Source organism: Natator depressus, chromosome 8, assembly GCF_965152275.1.
Source record: "Natator depressus isolate rNatDep1 chromosome 8, rNatDep2.hap1, whole genome shotgun sequence".
In the NCBI taxonomy this organism is placed as follows: Eukaryota; Metazoa; Chordata; order Testudines; family Cheloniidae; genus Natator; species Natator depressus.
The window spans coordinates 106,849,222-106,875,197 of NC_134241.1; the positions used below are offsets into that span (position 1 = coordinate 106,849,222).

Genomic DNA, 25,976 nt, shown 5'->3' on the forward strand with positions numbered 1-25,976 from the left:
TCTAAATAGTCCCTAACCACCTCTATCTCCACAGAGGGCTGGCCATCTCTTCCCCATTCTGTGATGCCCAGCGCAGCAGTCTGGGAGCTGACCTTGTTAGTGAAAACAGAGGCAAAAAAAGCATTGAGTACATTAGCTTTTTCCACATCCTCTGTCACTAGGTTGCCTCCCTCATTCAGTAAGGGGCCCACACTTTCCTTGGCTTTCTTCTTGTTGCCAACATACCTGAAGAAACCCTTCTTGTTACTCTTGACATCTCTTGCTAGCTGCAGCTCCAGGTGCGATTTGGCCCTCCTGATATCTTTCCTACATGCCCGAGCAATATTTTTATACTCTTCCCTGGTCATATGTCCAACCTTCCACTTCTTGTAAGCTTCTTTTTTATGTTTAAGATCCGCTAGGATTTCACCATTAAGCCAAGCTGGTCGCTTGCCATGTTTACTATTCTTTCGACTCATCGGGATGGTTTGTCCCTGTAACCTCAACAGGAATTCCTTGAAATACAGCCAGCTCTCCTGGACTCCCTTCCCCTTCATGTTAGTCCCCCAGGGGATCCTGGCCATCTGTTCCCTGAGGGAGTCGAAGTCTGCTTTCCTGAAGTCCAGGGTCCGTATCCTGCTGCTTACCTTTCTTCCCTGCGTCAGGATCCTGAACTCAACCAACTCATGGTCACTGCCTCCCAGATTCCCATCCACTTTTGCTTCCCCCACTAATTCTACCCGGTTTGTGAGCAGCAGGTCAAGAAAAGCGCCCCCCCTAGTTGGCTCCCCTAGCACTTGTTAAGATGGACCTTAACAGAGGGCAGTGAGTGACCCTTCCTCTTGAGATATAATAAATATTCTAGGATATAGTTATTAGGTGCTATATAAGAATCTACATTACTGATATTAATCCATAATAAAGTTTTTTTTCTATTTATGAGCATAACATTCGTACATTCTTGAATTAACCGAAACATTTTGCGCTTCTAACGAAAAAGATGGCTTAAAAAGTCCCAGAGTCCTATTACCCAAGCACTGATGTGAAGAAACCGAGGAACTCAGTGATACATCTTCCCTTGCTTTTGTGACAAGAAGTCCAGAGAAAAGCCTATATATTCCCCTGGACAGGTGATAAGTCCAGACACCACTGTTTTTTGGGCCAAGGTAGTACTATTAAGATCATTTGGGATCTCTTCTGTTAATTATTTTATCACTCTCTTGGAGAGAGGAAATTGTGGAAATACATACATGAGACCTTGATTCCAATTCATCAAAAAAGCATCCGATATTGACTCCTTGTCTCTCCCTGCCCTTCATCAAAACCTCTAACATTTTTTGTTGTGCTTGGATGCAAATAGTTTTCCACTGCATGCATCCGATGAAGTGAGCTGTAGCTCACAAAAGCTTGTGCTCAAATAAATTTGTTAGTCTCTAAGATGCCACAAGCACTCCTTTTCTTTTTGCAGATACAGACTAACACGGCTGCTACTCAGAAACCAGTTTTATTATGGATTACCCCACAGTTTGAAGATTTAAATCACCAAGAAATCCTCCAGGGACCAATTGTGGATTGAGAGATTATCCTGCTCAAGTTATTTGTGAGGTGGTTGTTTTTCCAGACCATGTGAATTGTCACTGGGTGAATGTCCTGCTCTATACAGCATTCCTAAAGAGACACTGCTTTCCTGCACAACTGAGAGAAATAAGTCTCTCCCTGTTTGTTCAACTAGTACAATGAGTGCTGTCATATTGTCTGTTGCCACCCAAACCAGTCTGTGTCTAATCTAAATTAAGAACTATTTTAGAGGCCACTTTATGGTCCTCAGTTCTAGTATATTAATGTGCAATGTCCTTTCTGCTGGTGATCAGTGATCTCTTATCACCAAACTGTTGTCCAAATGAGCCCTCAGGCCTGGACAGGATGCAACTGAAGTGACTATTATTGAGGGCATAGGAGAGTTCAAGGATATACCCGCCCCCATCACCTGCCAGGGAATCACTAACTTCCAACACTTGTTCTCTATACTAGGTTTGTACTTGTGCACTAACTAATGTCGCAACACTCTCATTCAAAGACGAACATATAGTATTACAGAGGTGGTTGATGTAAGAGCCCTTAGAAGACCATATGTTCTGGAGAATGATGGAGGAGAAGTACAGACAACCTTATTTTCATAAAGCTTTCCTGTGGCAGAAAGACTGTGCTGATAACTCAGTCCGATTTGGCCCCTGTGAAAGGAATCCACTGTGTGGGTTCCAGAAGTGACTTTCTCCGTGGTATTCATACCCCAGATTGGCAAAAACTATCAGCCTTATGTCCAACACCACCTAATATAAGAATGGCCATACTGGGTCAAACCAAAGGTCCATCTAGCCCAGTACCCCATCTTCCAACAGTGGCCAATGCCAGGTGCTTCAGAGGGAATGAACAGAACAGGTAATCATCAAGCGATCTATCCCCTGTTGCCCATTCCCAGCTTCTGACAAACAGAGTCTAGGGACCCCATTTCTGCCCACCCTGGCTAATAACCATTGATAGACCTATCCTCCATGAATTTATCTAGTTCTTTTTTGAACCCTGTTATAGTCTTGGCCTTCACAACATTCTCTGGCAAAGAGTTCCATAGGTTGACTGTGCATTGTGTGAAGAAATACTTCCTTTTGTTTGCTTTAAACTTGCTGTCTATTAATTTCATTTGGTGACCCCTAGTTCTTGTGTCATGAGAAGGAGTCAATAACACTTCCTTCCTTCCTTTCTCCATACCAGTCATGATTTTATAGACCTCTATCATATCCTACCTTAGTCGTCTCTTTTCCAAGCTTAAAAGTCCCAGTCCTATTAATCTCTCCTCACATGGAAGCTGTTCCATACCCCTAATCATATTTGCTGCCCTTTTATGAACCTTCTCCAATTCCAATATATCTTTTCTGAGATGGGGCAACGAAATCTGCATGCAGTATTCAGGATGTGGGTGTACCATGGATTGACATAGAGGCAATATGATATTTTCTGTCTCATTATCTATCCCTTTCTTAATGATTCCAAAAGATTCTGTTCACTTTTTTGACTGCCGCTGCACCTTGAGTGGATGTTTTCAGAGAACTATCCACAATGACTTCAAGATCTCTTTCTTGAGTGATAACATAGACTCATAGATATTAAGGTCAGAAGGGACCATTATGATCATCTAGTCTGACCTCCTGCACAATGCAGGCCACAGAATCTCACCCACCCACTCCTGCAATAAACCTCTCACCTATGTCTGAGCTGCAGAAGTCCTCAAATCATGGTTTAAAGACTTCCAGGTGCAGAGAATCCTCCAGCAAGTGACCCGTGCCCCATGCTACAGAGGAAGGCGAAAACCCCCCAGGGCCTCTTTCAATCTGCCCTGGAGGAAAATTCCTTCCCAACCCCAAATATGGCGACCAGCTGAACCCTGAGCATGTGGGCAAGATTCACCAGCCAGATACCCAGGAAAGCATTCTCTGTAGTAACTCAGATCCCACCCCATCTAACATCCCATCACAGGCCATTGGGCCTATTTACCATGAATAGTTAAAGATCAATTAATTGCCAAAATCATGTTATCCCATCATACCATCTCCTCCATAAACTTATCGAGTTTAATCTTGAAGCCAGATAGGTCTTTTGCCCCCACTGCTTCCCTTGGAAGGCTATTCCAGAACTTCACTCCTCTGATGGTTAGAAACCTTCATCTAATTTCAAGTCTAAACTTCCCGATGGCCAGTTTATATCCATTTGTTCTTGTGTCCACATTGGTACTGAGCTTAAATAATTCCTCTCCCTCTCCGGTATTTATCCCTCTGATATATTTATAGAGAGCAATCATATCTCCCCTCAACCTTCTTTTGGTTAGGCTAAACAAGCCAAGCTCCTTGAGTCTCCTTTCATAAGACACATTTTCCATTCCTCAGATCATCCTAGAAGCCCTTCTCTGAACCTGTTCCAGATTGAATTCATCCTTCTTAAACATGGGAGACCAGAACTGCACACAGTATTCCAGATGAGATCTCACCAGTGCCTTGTATAACAGTACTAACACCTCCTTATCCCTACTGGAAATACCTCACCTGATGCATCCAAAGACCTCATTAGCTTTTTTCACGGCCATATCACATTGGCAGCTCATAGTCATCCTGTGGTCAACCGATACTCCAAGGCCCTTCTCCTCCTCCGTTACTTCTAATTGATGCATCCCCAGTTTGTAACTAAAATTCTTGTTATTAATCCCTAAATGCATGACCTTACACTTCTCACTATTAAATTTCATCCTATTACTATTACTCCAGTTTACAAGGTCATCCAGATCCTCCTATATGATAGCCTGGTCCTTCTCTAAATTGGCAATACCTCCCAGCTTTGTATCATCTGCAAACTTTATTAGCGCAAACTCACTTTTTGTGCCGAGGTCAGTAATAAAAAGATTAAATAAGATTGGTCCCAAAACTGATCCCTGAGGAACTCCACTGGTAACCTCCCTCCAGCCTGACAGTTCACCTTTCAGTATGACCCGCTGTAGTCTCCCCTTTAACCAATTCCTTATCCGCCTTTCAATTTTCATATTGATCCCCACCTTTTCCAATTTAACTAATAATTCCCCATGTGGCACGGTATCAAACGCCTTACTGAAATCTAGGTAAATTAGATCCACTGCGTTTCCTTTGTCTAAAAATCTGTTACTTTCTCAAAGAAGGAGATCAGGTTGGTTTGGCACAATCTACCTTTTGTAAAACCATGTTGTATTTTGTCCCATTTACCATTGACCTCAATGTCCTTAACTACTTTCTCCTTCAAAATTTTTTCCAAGACCTTGCATACTTCAGATGTCAAACTAACAGGCCTGTAGTTACCCGGATCACTTTTTTTCCCTTTCTTAAAAATAGGAACTATGTTAGCAATTCTCCAGTCATACGGTACAACCCCCGAGTTTACAGATTCATTAAAAATTCTTGCTAATGATCTTGCAATTTCATGTGCCAATTCCTTTAATATTCGTGGATGAAGATTATCTGGGCCCCCCAATTTAGTCCCATTAAGCTGTTCGAGTTTCGCTTCTACCTCAGATATGGTAATATCTACCTCCATATCCTCACTCCCATTTGTCATGTTACCATTTTCCCTAAGATCCTCATTAGCCTCATTAAAGACTGAGGCAAAGTATTTGTTTAGATATTGGGCCATGCCTAGATTATCCTTAACCTCTACTCCATCCTCAGTGTTTAGCAGTCCCACTTCTTCTTTCTTTGTTTTCTTCTTATTTAGACGGCTGTAGAACCTTTTACTATTGCTTTTAATTCCCTTTGCAAGGTCCAACTCTACTTGACTTTTAGCCTTTCTCACTTTATCCCTACATGTTGTGACCTCAAAAAGGTAGCTATCCTTGCTGATCCCTCCCATCTTCCACTCGCTGTAATCTTTCTGCTTTTTCTTAATCACCTCTCTGAGACGCTTGCTCATCCAGCTTGGTCTACAACTCCTGCCTATGAATTTTTTCCCCTTTCTTGGGATGCAGGTTTCCGATAGCTTCTGCAGCTTTGACTTGAAGTAATCCCAGGCCTCCTCTGCCTTTAGATCCATAAATTCTTCAGTCCAATCCACTTCCATAACTAATTTCCTTAATTTTTGAAAGTCAGCCCTTTTGAAATCAAAAACCCTAGTCACAGATTTATTTTTGTTTATCCTTCCGTTCAGTTTGAACTTAATTAGCTCATGATCACTTGAACCAAGGTTGTCCCCTACAACCATTTCTTCTATGAGGTCCTCACTACTCACCAAAACCAAATCTAAAATGGCATCCCCTTTTGTCAGTTCAGGAACTACTTGATGAAGGAATCCATCAGCTATCGCATCTAGGAAAATCTGAGCCCCATTATTATTACTAGCACTTGTCCTCCAGTCTATATCTGGGAAGTCAAAGTCTCCCATGATCAAGCAGTTTCCATTAGCATTTACTTCATTAAAAACATTAAAGAGGGCTCTATCCATATCAGAATTAGTGAGATCCTTTTGTAACTCTTCGCAGTCTGCTTTGAACTTAACTATCTTGAGTAGTTTTGCATCATCTGCAAATTTTCCCACCTCACCGTTTACCCCTTTTTCCACATTGTTTATGAATATGTTGAATAGTACTTGTCCCAGTACAGACCCCTGGGGACACCACTATTTACTTCTCTCCATTTTGAAAACTGAGCATTTATTCCTACCTTTGTTTCCTATCTTTTAACCAGTTACGGATCTATGAGAGGACCTTCCCTCTTATCCCATGATAGCTTACTTTGCTTAAGAGCCTTTGGTGAGGGACCTTGTTAAAGGCTTTCTGAAAATCTAAGCAGACTATATCCACTGGATCCCCGATGTCCACATGCTTATTGACCCACCTCAAAGAATTCTAGTAGATTGGTGAGGCATGATTTCCCTTTACAAAAACCATGTTGGCTATTCCCCCACAAATCATATCCATCTATGTGTCTGACAATTTTGTTCTTTACTATAGTTTCAACGAGTTTGCCTGCCACTGAAGTCAGGCTTACAGGCTGTAATAGCTGGGATCACCTTTGGAGCCCTTTTTAAAAACTGGCATCACATTAGCTATCTTCCAGTCATTTGGTACAGAAGCTGATTTAAATGATGGGTTATAGACAACATTTAGTAGTTCTGCAATTTCACATTTGAGTTCCTTCAGAACTCTTGGGTGAATAACATCTGGTCATGGTGACTTATTACTGTTTAGTTTATCAATTTGTTCCAAAACTTCCTCTAATGACACCTCAATCTGGGACAGTTTCTCAGATTTGTCACCTAAAAAGAATGGCTTAGGTTTCGGAATCTCCCTCACATCCTCAGCTGTGAAGACTGATGCAAAGAATTCATTTAATTTCTCTGCAATGGCCTTTAGCATCTTGATCATCCAGTGGCCCCCAGTGGTTGTTTAGCAGGCTTCCTGCTTCTGAGGTAGTTAAAAACCAATTTTGCTACTACTTTTTGAGTCTTTGGCTAGCTGTTCCTCAAATTCTTTTTTGGCCTTTCTAATTTTTATGTTTCATTTGCCAGAGTTTATGCTCCTTTCTGTTCTCCACACTAGGATTTAACTTCCACTTTTTAAAGGATGCCTTTTTGCCTTTCACTGATTCCTTTACTTTGTTGTTTAGGCACAGCGGCACTTTTTTGGTTCTCTATGTTTTTTAATTTGGGGTATACATCTAAGTTGAGCCTGTATTATGATGTCTTTAAAAAGTTTCCATGCACCTTGCAGAGATTTCACTTTTGGCACTGTACTTTTTAATTTCTGTTTAACTAAGTTTCTCATTTTTGTGTTGTCCCCCTTTCTGAAATTAATTGCTACAGTGTTGGGCTGCTGTGGTGTTTTCCCTGCCACAAGGGATGTTACATTTAATTATATTATGGTCATTGTTACCAAGTGGTCCAGATATATTCACCTATTGGACCAGATCCTGCACTCCAGTTAGGACTAAATCAAGAATTGCCTCTCTTCTTGTGGGTTCCAGGACTAACTGCTCCAAGAAGCAGTCATTTAAGGTCGCAAGAAACTTTATCTCTGCATCCCGTTCTGAGGTGACGTGTACCCAGTCAATAGGGGGATAGTTGAAATCCCCCATTATTATTATTATTATTGAGTTTTTTATTTTTATAGCCTCTCTAATCTCCCTGAGCATTTCACAGTCACTACCACCATTCTGGTCAGGTGGTCAGTAACAGATCTCTACTCTTATTATTAGAGCATGGAATTACTATCCATAGAGATTCTATGGTACAGTTTGGTTCATTTAAGATTTTTACTTCATTTGATTCTACGCTTTCTTTCACATATAGTGCCACTCCCCCACAAGCACGACCTGTTCTGTCCTTCTGATATATTTTATACCCTGGTATTACTATGTTCCATTGATTATCCTCATTCCACCAAGTTTTTGTGATGCCTATTATATTAATATCCACAGGCACTCTAGTTCACCCATCTTATTATTTAGACTTCTAGCATTTCTATATAAGCACTTTAAAAACTTGTCACTTTTTAGCTGTCTGCCATTACATGATGTAATTGAATGGGACTCTTTTTCATTTGACTGTTTCTCATCAGATCCTACCAGTATTTTATCATCTTCCATCCTCTCCTCCTTATTAGGACATAGAGAATCTCCATTAATAGATCCTCCACTAAGGGATGTCTCTGTCCAAACCACATGGTCCTCCACACCTCTCGGCTTTCCCCCAGCCCTTAGTTTAAAAACTGCTTTACGACCTTTTTAATTTTAAGTGCCAGCAATCTGGTTCCATTTTGGTTTAGGTGGAGCCCATCCTTCCTGTATAGACTCCCCCTTTCCCAAAAGTTTCCCCAGGTCCTAATAAATCTAAACTCCTCCTCCCTACACCATTGTCTCATCCACGCATTAAGACCCTGAAGTTCTGCCTGTCTAACTGGCCCTGCACGTGGAACTGGAAGCATTTCAGAGAATTCTACCATGGAGGTCCTGGACATCAATCTCTTACCTAGAAGCCTAAATTGGGCCTCCAGGACCTCTCTCCTATCCTTCCCTATGTCACTGGTTCCTACATGTACCACGATCACTGGTTCCTCCCCAGAACTACACATAAGTCTATCTAGATGTCTCAAGAGATCCGTAACCTTTGCACCAGGTAGGCAAGTCACCATGCGTTCTCCTGTCATCGCAAACTCAGCTATCTATGTTTCTAATGATCAAATCACCCATTAGTAATAACTGTCTCTTCCTAATAACTGGAATTCCCTCTCCCGGAGTGCAAGAGGATACCACGACATCATCTGGAAGGAGGGTCCCAACTATGGGATCGTTTCCCTCTGCTCCTGTTGGATGTTCTCCTTCCCTGAGCCTTTCATCCTCCTTAACAGTGCAGGGGCTGTCTGACCAGAGGTGGGACAAATCTACAGTGTCCCAGAAAGCCTCATCAACATACCTCTCTGCCTCCCTTAGCTCCTCCAGTTCTGCCACCCTGGCCTCCAAAGCCCGTACACGGTCTCTGAGGGCCAGGAGCTCCTTGCACCGAATGCACACACATACACCACCTGCCCATAGGGCAGGTAATCATACATGCTGCACTGGGTGCAATAAACTGGATAGCTCCCACTCTGTTGCTGGACTTCTGCCTGCAATCTCTTTTTACTCCTGCAGCTTGTTCCTTTGTTGATGTTTTGTTTTTATCAGAGGGTGTTTTTGGCTTTAAGTTTCAAGAATGTTAAGTGTATCTAACCCCCCTTCACACTTCCCCTCTAAACACGCACACTACAGACAACACTTACCCCAAGGGTCACGTAATCATTCCTCCTTCACTGGAGAACTCCCTTGCAAAACTCCTGTGTTAGCCGCTCCTGTTCACTAGCTCCTCTGGTCACTTAGGAGTGGGCTTTTTAAAGCCCTGGTCTTCCTGAGTAGTCCCACCCCCTGGCTAAGGGTTGATGGGTGCTAAAGGGCTTAGGGATCAAAACCTCGTTAAGAAGCTCTCAGCCTTGCCTAGTAGGCCATTAGGCTTGGCACACGGTCCCCCAAACAAACAGACCACACGGTATATTTCAGTCAAACAGCAAGCACACCACAAACAGCAATAATGACACTGTGTCCTGGCATATCTTGCAGATAATAGATGACTTCAGGGAAGTTGTAAGTGTACAGAAGAATGTCTAAGTGATCTTCTTGGAGATCCTTCCTGTCCCACAAATAAAGGAAGACAGAAGGCAGAAAATTCTGCAATATCTGACTAGGAAGTGGTGTAGGGCATAGGGTTTTGGTTTTGTGGAGCACTGGTCCACTTTCTAAAGGGAGAGGGAGCTGTATAATTTGGATGGCCTCAGTAAGAAGAGGGATCAATTTCCTTGGGCTAGAGTAGTTAGGAGGGGGTTAAACTAATAGCAAAAGGGGAGGGTAAAAAGAGAGAAGATATGAGAACTCAGCAAAAAAATCAAGATATTGAGAACAAAATTAATCAAGGAGCCAAAGGACATGAAGAGAAGAAATTCTTGAAGGGTTAGAGCCTGGCAGCCTTTGGCAAGGCAGCCTGCTTACTCAGAGCCTACACCCCATACATAGAGAACAACAAACAAACAAACAGTCAACCAAACTATGCTCAGACAGGCCAAACACACCACTCACCAAGTCCCATTACCACCCAACACAGAGTCTGCAGCTAGTCCCTCCAAAACTCTCCTTTTAGCTGCCTCTATTTGCCTGCAGGCTATTTTGCCTCTCCTTCACTTGTGTCATGAACACAGAGCATACTGAGCATTTTGATGGAGAATGACCTCTTCCCAAACACAGAAGATATCTAGTATGAGTATCGCCTGCCAGGAACCTGATGGACAGGAAACCTATTTCTTAAAGCACAGCTTCTTAGTCTTCATTTCTGTCATCCTGGTACTAACAGAATTTATCTAAAACTATTCAGAACTACTTAAATTTTAAACTAACTATGACTGAATTAACTAGAGTAAAACTAATCTAACTAGGCACTTGAAGTACAGATCCAGGACAAACCCAGAGTAGTTCCTAATCCATCAGATGGTCATGGCTGGAAGGAATTGAGGTGAGGAACTGAGAACACCTTTTATACCCTCAACCTCACAATCACTGAGGGGAGGAGCAAGGAAGGCACTTGAGGGCTCTAGTGGGCACTGCTAGCTAAGATTCCATCACCCAGGCTGCACCAGTTGGAGCATCCCATGACTGGGAATATGCAGAGGATACTTGAAGAAGAATTACATTATACAACGAAAACCCTGATATTCACATATAGTGGAGACCCCTTCCTCCTGCAATTTACACCATGAAAGTGTAAACTTTCACACAGAGACTGGAAATAGCAACTGTTCCAGCCATCTCTTCCCTTACAGATCCCACTCCACCCCATCCATCACTTTGAGAAAACACGGCACTTTTAAACACCTTCTCTTCAGCAACTTAGAAAACTTCCAGAGTTCCAGTCTAAGTGGAACTCTGGGAGGGTATCAAACAGAAATCTTCTCAGACTCCTGAGAATCTGCTGCAGCAAGGAAGCCTGAGAAAGAGGAATTCTCTTGTGTGCAGCTTCTCCCTCCATCTGCCCCTGCCAGGAGCAAAGAAAATGGACCATGTACCTGCATGATCCGCACATTATCAGCTCGGTGGATCTCACTTTCCTTCACCACCTTCTTCTTCAGCGTTGCCAGATTTCTCTCAAGATGCTCTCTCTGCCGGGTGTACTCCTGCTGCAGATCTGTGTCAACCCCCACAATCTCCACCTGACAAGAGACAATACACAGGCTCAGAAGATGTGACACCAGAGATGCGCTCATCTACCATGGAGAGGAAAGACCCTTAACTCACCATGTCTGCCTGCTGCACGTATTTGTCGTAGAGTTCCCGGATCCCCTCCTTCAGTTTTTTGGGCTCCTGGATGAAGCCCACACAATTATGAAGATCCGTTTTAAACCGCTTCACAAGAGCTTCCATGTCTCGCTCCTGCAAGAATTATACATGAACAACCACTCAGAGCACACTGTCATGCATGAGGACCTCCTGGAAGCTCTAGCTGAATTGTTGAGAATCCTCATGTGTTCTTATTTATATTTTTTGTTTTTAAGAATGTGCCATCTGGACATCTCCCAGTTGGAGAGAGAACCTTCTTGGCCTTTGAGTGCTGTCACACTTAAGACAGTAACAAATCTTGCCAATAACCAACACTTCTCACCCCATGAGAATTGCATTGTTACTTGTACTGCACTAGTACATGGAGGCCCCATTCAGGTTAAGGATCCTGTTATCTTGGACACTGCACAAACACTAGGGTGACCAGACAGCAAATGTGAAAAATCGGGACGGGGGTGGGTGTAATAGGAGCCTATATAAGAAAAAGCCCCCAAAATCGGGACTGTCCCTATAAAATTGGGACATCTGGTCACCCTAACAAACACATAGGCAGATGTAGTTCCCGCCCAAAGAGCTTACATTCTTACTAGAAACAAGATGCAACAAGTAAATGTAACAGGTGACAGGACAGAAAAACAGGTGCAGATGGTAGCTATGTTCTTAACTTGATGGCTTCATATCAACACCCTCTCCTCATTCTCTCTGGCGCAAAGTTTCTTATTTGCTCACTCTATACCCTGCCTGCTTCCCCAATCCTATCCTTGGCTACTAAATTCCTTCATGCCCACTTTCAAACCTCTTGCTTCTTCCTCTCTGACCTTTCATACACCTCTGACGTGGTTCCTTCCACTATAAGTATGCCTTGATAACCATCCACAACTCCCCCCCCCCACCTTTCCTGACTAATTACTGCATGTCATTGCAGAGGTCCAGCCCAGATGGTACTCTTGGGAGGGAATAGGTTGCTGAGGCCATATATTCCCAAACTCTCTGCCTTGGGTGTGGCAGAGAGGTTCGTTTAGCCCTCTCCCCAACTACTCTATGAATCCTAAGTGAATACACAGACCTTGCAGCATATCCAGAAGGACAATGCACACAGGCTCTGTTAGACCAAATGGCTGGAGCTTCAGTACTATCTACCTCTCTGTAATATCCAACTCTCCCACAAGCCTTCATACTTGGAATGCTTGTGTCTCTGATCCCTCCTGCCAGAGCCTCTCTTCCCCTTCACTTCTGCACAGTACCCAAGAAAGGAAACTCTGTCCTCAAAGCCATGCATCTATACTATCCATGTTCCTGACAGCTTGCATTTTGTATGACTTGAGATCTCTGCCATCAAGGTTGTGCCCCATACCTTCTGCTGCTCCTTGTGCATCTCACGGTCAGTGGCCTTTAGCTTCTGTCGTAGCTCTGTGATGTTCAGTTCCAGCTGCATGTTCTGCTGGTGGAAACGTTCCAGTTCTCTCTCCATCTGCAAGGAAGCAAAAGAAGGCGATTGGGACTGTGAAAGAGACATGAGTGAAGGAAAAACACAGATTACAAAACCGAAGGGATCGAATACACAGGCCATAGAACTTCCCCAAAATAATTGCTACAACATATCTTTTATACAAACATCCAATCTTGATTTTAAAATTGTCAGTGGTGGATAATCTATCATGACTCTTGGCAAATTGTTCCAATGTCTTAATTACCCTCACTGTCAAAAATAAAAGGAGTACTTGTGGCACCTTAGAGACTAACCAATTTATTTGAGCATAAGCTTTCGTGAGCTACAGCTCACTTCATCGGATGCTGTAGCTCACGAAAGCTTATGCTCAAATAAATTGGTTAGTCTCTAAGGTGCCACAAGTACTCTTTTTCTTTTTGCGAATACAGACTAACACGGCTGTTACTCTGAAAACTGTCAAAAATGTAAGCCTTATTTCCAGTCTGAATTTGCCTAGCTTCAACTTCCAGCCATTGGATTGTGTTAGAGCAGAGATGGGCAAACTACGGCCTGCGGGCCACATCCAGCCTGCGGGACCGTCCTGCCCGGCCCTTGAGCTCCCGGCCAGGGAGGCTAGCCCCCGGCCCCTCCCCTGCTGTCCCCTCTCCCCCTCAGTCTCACCTCGCCGCGCCACCAGCGCTCTGGGTGGTGGGGTTGCGCGCTCCTGCCGAGCAGAGAGGCAGTGTGTCTAGCTCCGGCCAGGCGGTGCGGCTGCCAGACATGCTGCTTTGAGTGGCACGGTAAGGGGGCCGGGGGTTGGATAAGGGGCGAGGGGTCCTGGGGGGCAGTCAGGGGACAGGGAGCAGGGGGCGATTGGATGGGGCGGAGGTTCTGCAGGGAGGATGGAGAATGGGGAACAGTGGGGGGTTGGATAGGCGTGGGGTCCCGGGGGGGGGGGTCTGTCAGGGGGCGGGGTGTGTGGATAGGGGGCAGGAGACTGGGAGCAGTGGGGGTTGGATAAGGGGTGGGATCCTGGGGGGCAGTTAGGGGCGGGGGATCCTGGGAGGGGGAGTTCTGAGGGGGGCAGTCATGGGGCAGGAAGTGGGAGGGGGTGGATAGGGGGTGGGGGCCAGGCTGTTTGGGGAGGCACAACCTTCCCTACCCAGCCCTCCATACAGTTTTGCAACCCCGATGTGGCCCTCGGGCCAAAAAGTTTGCCCACCCCTGTATTAGACCAGTCTCTGCTAGATTGATGAGCCCATTAGTAAATATTTGTTGCCCCATGGAGATACTTTTAGACTGTAATCAACTCAGCCTTTAACCTTCTCTTTGTTAAGTTAAATAGATTGAGCACTAGAAGGCATGTTTTCTAATCCTTTAATCATTCTGGTAGCTCTTCTCTGAACCTTCTCCAGTTTAGCAACATCCTTCTTGTACTGCAGGCACCAGCACTGGACACGGTATTACAGCAGCAGTTGTACCAGTGCAAAATATAGAGGTAAAACAACCTCTCTACTTCTATTCAAGATTCCCCTGTTTATGCATCCCAGGATCACATTAACTCTTTTGGCCACAGCCTCATACTGGGAGCTCATGTTCATCTGATTATCCACCATGATCTCCAAATCTTTTTTTTAATCCATTAATTTAACATGTGCCATGTTAATTTTATATTGTTCTAGTTTTTTAAATGAAATTAACATGTCACACATTACCCAGACAGTTAGATAGTTAGCTATCCTCATGTTTAAATAAAATGAAGAAAATAATTTTCTTCCCAAATAATCTAATTTTTTCCCTCTTTGTCACTGGGGGTAGAATGTAAATATCCTGTTCTTGATCACTGCAGCTATTACCACAGAATTAGTGGGAGAAGGGAGGTGGAAACAAGAAAAACATCATCAGATCCTGTATGAGGAGTTAACTGTTTTTTTAACAATTGGTGGACAGGAAGTCAGAGTATACCATACTGATTTTGCTGGCTGTCAGCGACCCTCCAGAATGGGCAGAGAAACCTTGTAGAGGTATTTCCAAGGATTTAAAAGACAGGATGAGACATTTCCACCAGTAAAACAGGGTAATTTTAAAGTAGAAACCCTTCTGCTAACTAACTCAGAAAGTGAGGAAGCTGAGCCTACTCCCACATTTTCATCTGGAGAGTTCCTGGTCCTGATGCAAAATCTTGATTTCTAGAGGTACATCACCTTCCTCTGCTTCATCATATAAGGTGTTTTGGATCAGCACAGGGGACTTATTGCTTGGTATCAGATCCGAGTGTCCCAGATCTACAGAAACATCACTGCCTCAATGCAGAACCCAGGTCGTACCTCTTGAAGGAGCTTGATATGGAAATCCTGGGGTTGGACAGTATGGCCAAGGCATCAGTGGAGGCCCTTGCCACTCCTGCCAACTTGCCCAGTCTGGTATATCATCATAGTTAGAAGGATGCATGAATTTATGATAGTCTGATTAAAAAAATACCCCTCAAGATTGAGCCTCTGGAAAAACAGTTTTCAGAGTAGCAGCCATGTTAGTCTGTATTCGCAAAAAGAAAAGGAGTACTTGTGGCACCTTAGAGACCAACCAATTTATTTGAGCGTAATAAAAGCGAGATACAGCTCACTTCATCGGATGCATTCAGTGGAAAATACAGTGAGGAGATTTATATACACACAGAACATGAAAAAATGGGTGTTATCATACACACTGTAAGGAGAGTGATCATTTAAGATGAGCTATTACCAACAGGAGAGCGGGGGGGGGGAAGAGGGGGAGAAAACCTTTTATAGTGATAATCAAGGTGGGCCATTTCCAGCAGTTAACAAGAACGTCTGAGGAACAGTGGGGGGGGGGGGGAGGGAGGGGAAATAAACATGGGGAAATAGTTTTACTTTGTGTAATGACTCATCCAATCCCCGTCTCTATTCAAGCCTAAGTTAATTGTATCCAGTTTGCAAATTAATTCCAATTCAGCAGTCTCTCGTTGGAGTCTGTTTTTGAAGTCTTTTTGTTGTAATATTGTGACTTTTCGGTCTGTAATCGAGTGACCAGAGAGATTGAAGTGTTCTCCAACTGGTTTATGAATGTTATAATTCTTGACATCTGATTTGTGTCCATTTATTCTTTTACGTAGAGACTGTCCAGCTTGGCCAATGTACATGGCAGAGGGGCATTGCTGGCACATGATGGCATATATCACATTGGTAGATGTGCAGGTGAACGAGCCTCTGATAGTGTGGCTGATGTGATTAGGCCCTATGATGGTGTCCCCTGAATAGATATGTGGACACAGTTGGCAACGGGCTTTGTTGCAAGGATAGGTTCCTGGGTTAGTGGTTCTGTTGTGTGGTGTGTGGTTGCTGGTGAGTATTTGCTTCAGGTTGGGGGGCTGTCTGTAGGCAAGGACTGGCCAGTCTCCCAAGATTTGTGAGAGTGATGGGTCGTCCTTCAGGATAGGTTGTAGATCCTTGATGATGCGTTGGAGAGGTTTTAGTTGGGGGCTGAAGGTGATAGACATTTCACATTTGGGGACAATGTATACCTTCAAATCAGCGGCACTGCTATGGGTACCCGCATGGCCCCACAGTATGCCAACATTTTTATGGCTGACTTAGAACAACACTTCCTCAGCTCTCGTCCCCTAATGCCCCTACTCTACTTCCGCTATATTGATGACATCTTCATCATTTGGACCCATGGAAAAGAAGCCCTTGAGGAATTCCACCCGGATTTCAACAATTTCCATCCCAACATCAACCTCAGCCTGGACTAGTCCACACAAGAGATCCACTTCCTGGACACTACAGTGCTAATAAGCGATGGTCAAATAAACACCACCCTATACCGGAAACCTACTGACCGCTATTCCTACCTACATGCCTCCAGCTTTCACCCAGACTACACCACACGATTCATCGCCTACAGCCAAGCTCTACGATACAACCACATTTGCTCCAACCCCTCAGACAGAGACAAACACCTACAAGATCTCTATCAAGCATTCTTACAACTACAGTACCCACCTGCTGAAGTGAAGAAACAAATTGACAGAGCCAGAAGAGTACCCAGAAGTCACCTACTACAGGACAGGCCCAACAAAGAAAATAACAGAAAGCCACTAGCCATCACCTTCAGCCCCCAACTAAAACCTCTCCAACGCATCATCAAGGATCTACAACCTATCCTGAAGGACGACCCATCACTCTCACAAATCTTGGGAGACTGGCCAGCCCTTGCCTACAGACAGCCCCCCAACCTGAAGCAAATACTCACCAGCAACCACACACCACACAACAGAACCACTAACCCAGGAACCTATCCTTGCAACAAAGCCCGTTGCCAACTGTATCTATTCAGGGGACATCATCACAGGGCCTGATAACATCAGCCACGCTATCAGAGGCTCGTTCACCTGCACATCTACCAATGTGATATATGCCATCATGTGCCAACAATGCCCCTCTGCCATGTACATTGGTCAAACTGGACAGTCTCTACGTAAAAGAATAAATGGACACAAATCAGATGTCAAGAATTATAACATTCATAAACCAATCGGAGAACACTTCAGTCTCTCTGGTCACTCGATTACAGACCTAAAAGTCGCAATGTCTCACACATACACACACACTTTGTCTCTCTCTCTCTCTCTCTCTCTCTGTCACACATACACACTGTCTTTCACACTAATCTCCCAGCACATACTTGTGGTGGTGGTTTTGTTACTACTTGATACTTCCTGCAATGCACATACACTCTGTAATTGTATTCTTTCAAAGTGCTGTTGTTTGAGTTTTTTGACTGGTCTATGCCATTCATAATTTCTATTTCTCTCTTACACTTAAATTTAATTCTTTGAGTAGTGAGTACTAAAATGCCTAACCTGTCGTGGCTGAAGTAATTATCCCCTTGGGTAAATTTTTAAATATATATATCTAGTTTTTTTGTTTCTGTTGGTGGCACACATCTGCACATTACCACGATAATTTGGTGCACATAACAAAATTCATTCCACATATGGATGGGAAAAATTAGAGGGAACATTGCTAGGTACCACTGAATTTTTGGGGAGAAGGTAAAGAAATTATGATGACTGGTGTGTGTGTGTGTGTGTTGCCTTCCTGGTTCTTGTTCCTGTTTTGTTGCCTGGTTCCTGCTCCTTGAACTTGGCATTCCTGTCCCTGTTTCTTTTGCAGTGGGGAAAGCTACTCAGGGCCTATTGCTACATATCTCTTGTTCCGACTGTTATATCTTTGTTCAGGCTTTTGCTGACATAACCAGTTCATGGTTATTACATGTTTTGACTGACAATCTACTTGTGTTTCTTACTTCATTTTTTCATCAGGGGATTGCTGTTCTGGGGTGCATCAGAATGTAACCGTCATCTAAGAGAACTCTATCACCTCTGTTGCTGTTGTGGATCTCTACCTGAGTGGTATCCCCAATTTATTTTCTTATCGGATCTGGGCTCAGATCTGCATTGAGAGGAAGAGAGTGATCCAGCTGTTCTTCCAAAAAGAAAAGGAGTACTTGTGGCACCTTAGAGACTAACCAATCTATTTGAGCATAAGCTTTCATGAGCTACAGCTCACTTCATTGGAAGCATTCAGTGGAAAATACAGTGAGGAGATTTATATACACACAGAACATGAAAAAATGGGTGTTATCATACACACTGTAAGGAGAGTGATCACTTAAGATGAGCTATTACCAGCAGGAGAGCAGGGGGGGAGGGGGGAAGAAAACCTTTTGTAGTGATAATCAAGGTGGGCCATTTCCAGCAGTTAACAAGAACGTCTGAGGAACAGTTGGGGGGACGGGGGGGAATAAACATGGGGAAATAGTTTTCATTTGTGTAATGACCCATCCACTCCCAGTCTTTATTCAAGCCTAAGTTAATTGTATCCAGTTTGCAAATTCATTCCAATTCAGCAGTCTCTCGTTGGAGACTGTTTTTGAAGTCTTTTTATTGTACTAAAATGGGGCATAGGAAGCCCACTTATGTATTGAGAGAGGCCAAAGAATGAACATAAACCATTATGATCAGTGGGTAGGATAGTGAAGCAACAGCTTGCAGCTGTTCAGGTGTCAGTTTCACACCATCGTCTGACAGAGAATGTCCTAGAAACGCTACAGCATCTTAACTACACTTGGCTGCATTCAACTTTAGGTCAGCTTGTTGGAGTTGGGTTAGTACCTGATCCAGAAAAGAATCATGTTCAGGAAAGGTCTTAGTAAAGATGAGAATGTCATCCAAATAGCAATATGCACCCTGGATATTATCAAAGAGCTGAGAGACAACTCTCTGAAATACCTCCAGAGCAGAGACTAAGCCAGAAGGAAGTCACTGCTAGCAGTACCTCCCAAATGATGTGCTGAAAGTCAATAATAGCTGCAAACTCTCTGCCACAAGTATTTGCCAATAACTTGATTGGTAGTCCAACAGACAGAAAATTTAAGATCCACTTACCAAACAAATCTCCTCTTTGAAGATTGGCAGTTGAAACCGCTCACATTTGACATATTTATTAAGTGCCTGTGACACGGTGTACCCGGTACACTGCTGGAGGCCCTACAGTCCTACTACACCCAGTCCCAGAAAGGAGTAGCGGAAATGGGTCCTCTAGGCCTGCCTAGAGATGCCTTGTGGAAGCAGCCAATCAGAATGGAAGCAGCCAATGAGCAGGCTCAGCTAAGAGGAGCAGCAGAGTTGTTCTTGGCTGGGACCAGAAGGGCGAGGAACGGTGCTCCTCTCTGGCCAAAGGAGCTTTACAGGCTGCATTTACTGGACCTGAGAGAGAGGACCTGAGAACTTTAGCCCTAAGGTAATGGGAAAAGGTAAAGGGTCCAGGTGGGAAGAAGCCCAGGGAATGCAGCAGCAATTAAAGGAAGCCATACATGGTTGCTGTTTATAGGGTCTCTGGATTGGAATTCAGAATAGTGGGTGGGCCCAGGTTCTCCCAACAGCCACTTGCAAAGTGGCCTAAGCCCTGAGAAGGGTACAAAGCTCCTTCAGAAGCCCAAGAATAGGCTGGATTTAAAGGGCCCGGAGATGGGGCTGAAGACTCTGGTGAGGGCAGACAGTTTAGTGAACTCTTTGCTACCATGGAAGGGGTACATTTTTGACTCTGTGACTTGAATGGAAGGCTGAGCCATTGAAGACCCACCTAGTGAGGCTGGCAACCTACAGGGAATACCAGGAACAGAAAAAGATTGCAGTACCGCAACAGCCACTAGAGGGCACTTAGGAGGTGAGTGCCACCTATCACAGTGCCCTAAAATCTGTGCGCAGTTGAATACTGGCATCCTACTTATACAAGATCACTGTGGATGAGCTCCAATCTGTAGACCCTTCCGTCTCCACCATTATCTTTCATGTGCTGCAGTTCTGCTCAGATCTTGTCCACAAGTGCAAGGAGGTAAACAACGTGCAAGTGGTATACAATGTGCAGGTGGTGCAAAGGGCTTGGCATTCAAAGCTATTGCAGAGAGAACACACACTGTCTCCATTAAATAAATTCTGGTGTCTCTGAACAATACTTCGGGCATTCCCTTCTATTCTACCAACATAGCCACACCTGAGGTGTCCTGTGCAAATTCATGTATAATACCAAGCTGTAAGCACAGATCATACAACAATAATGGGACAGCATTAACAACTGAGCCTTTAATAATGTAAAACTATGCCGTCCAGGCTATGACTTTGTAAAGCACAGAGATACAGCTTCACCCACTGTCTGCAAGGCATACAAATTCCAAGCTTTTATCACCACTGTACTCAGACAAATGTCCAAACTGTGAACTAACTCAGAGGGGAGAACGTTAACTTCAGCACTCATATCCACCATGCACTTGAGTGGTGTACCATTAATTTCCACAATATAGGATACCAGCTCCAGCACTTTGCCACATGAGAAGACTGTAGTAAAGGAAATATTAGAGTCTCTGGTAACAATAGTCTCATGTGGTTCCACATTCACAGTATGCACTTCAGGCCTCCTATCTCTGTGAACCACTGTACCATGTCACCCTAACTTAAAGAGGCCTTCCTTCCCACAAGCCTGGAACACAGTAGTTCTAACTGGGCAGGTAGGGAAACTGGCAAAGTGACCCATACTACCACAGGAGAAACAGTGAGGAACTACCAACTTTAGCTGCTGAGGCCTTGGAGAGAGAGTAGGTAGCATTGTATGACTGTGGGTGATGGAAGTAGGAGGAGCAGCTGATGGTTTAAATGTAGACACAAAGGTTGCAACAGTCTGAATCACAGAACCCTTTTCAGCTCTAGCCCTCTCAAATGCCTCACTCTTAGCAACCGTGACATTAAAAATTAGCATTCTAACATCTTCTGCCAGTAGCCATTTGCCCAAGCAGTCACTGACTACATCAATCACAGAAATATCCCTGAACATGATCATCATGACGTCCTCAAATTCCTGGGTCAACTGCCACAAATGACATGCAAACTCACACAAGGTTTTGTTGGGTGGCTGGTGAGCTTCAAAAAACGTTTTCCTCTTTAACAGAACAGAATTGCCAGTGCCAAAATACTCGTGACACTGAACAGTTACATAAAAGGAGAACCTGGGCTTTGAGAATCCATCATAAATATCAGTGCCATTATGGTGTAAGCAGTTCTGCAACAAGGGTAACCTAGCAACCTCAGGGTCAGCACAAGCTGCACATAGTTCAAAAAATTCCTAATAACGTATCAATTCAACAGGCTGCATGGGTTTCAGAATAGATATAGGTTTCAGAGTAGCAGCCGTGTTAGTCTGTATCCGCAAAAAGAAAAGGAATACTTGTGGCACCTTAGAGACTAACCAATTTATTTGAGCATAAGCTTTCGTGAGCTACAGCTCACTTCATCGGTCAGTAGGTTTCCGGTATAGGGTGGTGTTTATGTGACCATCGCTTATTAGCATTGTAATGTAGCACAGCTTATGCTCAAATAAATTGTTAGTCTCTGAGGTGCCACAAGTACTCCTTTTCTTTTTGAGAATAGATATACTCATCACCATAATGTTACACTCTGATACATCCCAGAGCAGTAATCCCAAAAACAAAAACAAACAAACTAAGCAAGACACACAGGTAGGTTGTCAATCAAAACATGTAATAACCATAAACTGATTAGGTCAGCAACAATCTCAACAAAACATAACAGTTCAAATAGCAGATATGTAGTAGCAGGTCCTACGCAGCTTTTCCCTGCAAAAGAAAAAGGAACAGGAACACTGAGTTCAGGGATCAAGAACCAGGAAACAAAACAGAAACAGGAATCAGGAAGACAACACACACACCAGATTGTCAAGGTGACCCTATAGGTGTCCTGGGAGATGGAGGTAACATAATCAAAAAGACTCATGTGGTGAGGAAACAGCTTTGTGTCACTTGTGAGAAGGAGAGCTTTGTGACAAATCCTTATCCAAACATCTTTCTTCTTGTCTCAGCGAAGAACCTAGAAGATCCAAGTAACACAGTTACACATGTACCTGTGTGGTAACCACATAAGATGGTGCTGATGGAATACCTGGATCTGCTAATTTCTTAGGAACTAAGCAAAGAAGATAATTTGATGATACTGTCTGTTTTAGATCTCACCTCTGTGGTGCATCGAGGATCCACATACTTACAATCTGGAGGATCCCCAGAATGAGAAACAATGCCACACACCAAAAGATGTTTAGTCTTGGCCTTTTTTCTCAGAACTGAAGGTCCCAGTTCTGCAGAGGCCTCAGGTATAGACTGTCTTTTGTCCAAGACTGTTTCAATTACTGTCTGTACCCTTATTAGAAATGGGTCCAGGGGTTTTGTTACCAAATGCTCAATCTTTTTAAATCTGGAGCTTGGTGTTGATGCTTTGTAAGTAGAAGGTTTCCTGATACCAGAAGGTCCTGAAGCCTATTCAGGCCTCTTATCTCTTTTATCTGGAGCATTAGGAACCTCAGATCCACAGGTTTTAACTGATAAGGCTTCTTGCAGAAAGAGGACCTCAAGTCTGTTCTGCCTCTCCTTTCTAGCTCGCAGTGTGAAAATCCTGCAGACAGTGCAATGAGAAGGGGGTGCCCTTCTCCTAAGCACCATGCATAGGTGTCTGATGCAGTTTTCCAGGCAGGACATGACAAATATCTTTTAATCTGTATTTCTTGTTCTTCAAATCTGCCATTGCTAACAGTAATACTAATAGTTGTTAATACTTTAAGTGTTAGTAACTATATAATTATTAAAAGAGTAAAGATCTTGACACTGAAGAAGGCTCACATGCATCCATGGTCAGTGGTTGGAACTGAGGCAGCAACTGCTGCCATGCCTGTTTGTATAGCCCCACCCTCAGAATGTGCTTGAACACTGAGAGTAGGGGTGGGGATGTGTGAGTACTCTAACAGGCATAATTAATAGAAAACTACACCATTCAACAACATCAATGGGCACATATCCCAAGAGTGGCCACTCCAAGAAAAAGGTAGTCTATACCATGGTGGCACCCTCCACTCCAACCAATAATCCACGTGCAGATATCGTTCACTGTAATACAAAGCGTTCTCAGGGACTGTTTGAGAGCCCAAAAGTTTCATCCCAGATGAAGGCTGGAACCAAGTGGTCCGTGATACAATTCCAACTGTTGTTCTAATCTAGGATCCGAAACAGAAATTATGGGTGATAATAAAGGTTCCAGAACTGAAGACAAATATCTAGCTGGGGAACTGGATGGTATCTTAGGACAAGACAGGTAAGTTAACAACTGACTTTCTTCTACTCATCTTCTCATTTCCATAGGGCACATCCCTGTTCAAGGAGAGCTCTCTTTCCAGAGTCAGTAATATTGGAGCCGAATGTATGGGAGACATTGGATCTGAATAATGAATCTGAGCGTGCACTATAACAGAATTGCTTCTCCTTGGGCTGCCACCTTAACGTGGTGGAGAAGCTTGTATGTACTAAAGACCCCAAGAGCAATGCCATCGGGATCCTTGAACTCCTGGTAGGGTCACCCAATAACTGAACTCCAGTATGCAGATGATTGTGCTGTAGTTGCACGCTCAAAGGAGGATCTACAAATAGCCCTTAACTGCTTCTTTGAAGCTTACAAAAGCCTACGGCTAACCCTGAACATTGGCAAAACAAAAGTTCTCCACCAGCCGGCTCCCAGTCAATCATCAGACTCGGCAAGGAAGTTCTACATTGACAGAGAAGAACTGGAAGAACTGGAAAAACGTATAACACTTTGCCTACCTTCACAGCCATCTCTCACAGGGGGCAAACACAGACATCGAGATTCAGCAAGCCTTGCCTTTGGCAGACTGTCTCGACAGGAGTTCAATAATCACAACATCAGAACACACACTAGACTTTCAGTTTATAAAGCGATGGTAATCCCAACTCTCCTCTATGGCTGCAAGACTTGGGCGACCTACAGAAAACATCTGAAAAACCTAGAATGCCAGCACCAGCACTTTCTCCGGAAGATCTTCAACATGAAGTGGGAGGATCACCGCACTAACTTCAGTGTCCTCACGGAGGCCAACACCTTCAGTATTGAGGCCCTGATTATCTAGCATCAGCTGAGATGGAGCGGGCACTGTGTGCACGTGCCTGATGCATGCCTACCAAAACAATTACTGTACCAACTTACCAAAGGAGAAAGGAAAAGGGGAGGCCAAAAGAAATGCTTTAAAGACACCCTTAAGACAAACATCAAGAGATGTGACATTGATAGCATGCACTCGGAGACAGTAGCCCAGGACAGGGCTAACTGGCAAAGACTTGTCAGAGAAGGGATGATCACTTTTGAGGAAAATTGCCTTGCCCTGTTCGCAGAAAAATGACAGAAAAGAAAGGACAGACTACTGTTATGCAGCAATCATGGCCCAACCCTGTCTTCCAACATCACCTGCAATGTTTGCCAATGAGTTTGCGGCGTAAGGATTGGACTCCTCCAGTCACCAAAGGACACGCACAAAAAAACAACCAGTGGAAGAGATCATCCTCGACCCTGAGGGATCACAGACAATGATAACAGAACGGCCAGAGCTGTAGTGGCTCTCTCCTTGTTTCCTCAACTAATGGGTCCAGTACATGAGGATCTGGTATAATGAACAAGTCTGCTGCTGAAAGAGGATGTCTGGAGTCTTTACTGCATGCTTGTCTGCTTGGTTCCAATATAATGGGATCTGGAGAGATCTGCAGTTGTGGGGCAGCTCTGCTAACAAAGGGTCTATCCCCTGAACACTTTTTAGTCTTAGCTCCCTGAGATAAATGTTTTGGGTCCTTTTTCTGTTTCTTTGAAGTTGTGTCCAGCAAACTAGATTGCACCAATGCAAGTACCTTGTATTATTTAGTTCCCAACTTTGAGGCATTTGATGCTGGAGCAGGTCTAAGATTTTTTCTGGAGCCACCTGTCTTTTCAGCACTGACAGGTTTTATTGCAAGGGCTTCCTGAAGCAGAATGGCCTTCAGTTTGTTCTGCTTCTCCTTTCTCGTCCTTCTTGTAAAAACAATATATCTAGAACACCTAGAGAGTGTCACTCTCCAAGACAAGTCAGGCACCAGGTGTGTCAGTCTGATGACAGATATGGCACTGGGCTTGAGGCATGCTGATTGAACCCTGATCTCTTTGCTTTTAGATTCACCGTCTCTCTTGGTTCCGAAGATAATTTAAAAGTAATCTAACATCAAAAACTTTAATAATAAAACCAAAAACCTACACTAAAATATCTAAAGTAAAGTGATTTAAACTATTATGTAACCACTAAGCACACTACATAAAAGGGGTCTGGGGTTCTTCCTGGAGCTGTTCCTGATCTGTCGCAGCTGGTGTTGGGAGGGAATGAGGTGGTTGCAGTGCCATGCCATTCATTGTAGCTAAACTCCTAGAATGTTCAGGAACAGATGGGGGAGGGGTGCATGAGAGCACCAACCAGCATTATGAATTAAATTCCACCATCTGAACTGCATGAATCTGCTGCATCCCAAGCATGGAAATACGAGGAAGCCGTTTGAAGAACTATATAGGCCTAAGGTCTCCAAAGGCTTCAAAAGTTTAGGTGACTTCCTAAATGTCTTAGTTCTAACCAAAAATTTTAAAAACCCCTCAACATCTGGGGACTGGAGACTAGTTTCTGCGGTGAGAGTGAAGATTTGGAAAGAAA

At 43.8% G+C, this 25,976-nt stretch overlaps 1 protein-coding gene across 7 annotated transcripts in view; it reads right to left on the minus strand.

Moving 5' to 3' along the window:
- CFAP57 (cilia and flagella associated protein 57) overlaps positions 1 to 25,976 on the minus strand; it is a 152,169-nt gene that overhangs the window by 31,898 nt on the left and 94,295 nt on the right. For all 7 annotated transcript variants that reach the window (XM_074961961.1, XM_074961957.1, XM_074961958.1 and 4 more), the window contains 3 exons: positions 12,751 to 12,867; positions 11,355 to 11,489; positions 11,126 to 11,269 (listed from right to left, as the gene is read on the minus strand). In XM_074961961.1, coding sequence (XP_074818062.1) covers positions 11,126 to 11,269; positions 11,355 to 11,489; positions 12,751 to 12,867 — 396 coding nt within the window. The remainder of the gene's footprint in view (positions 1 to 11,125; positions 11,270 to 11,354; positions 11,490 to 12,750; positions 12,868 to 25,976) is intronic.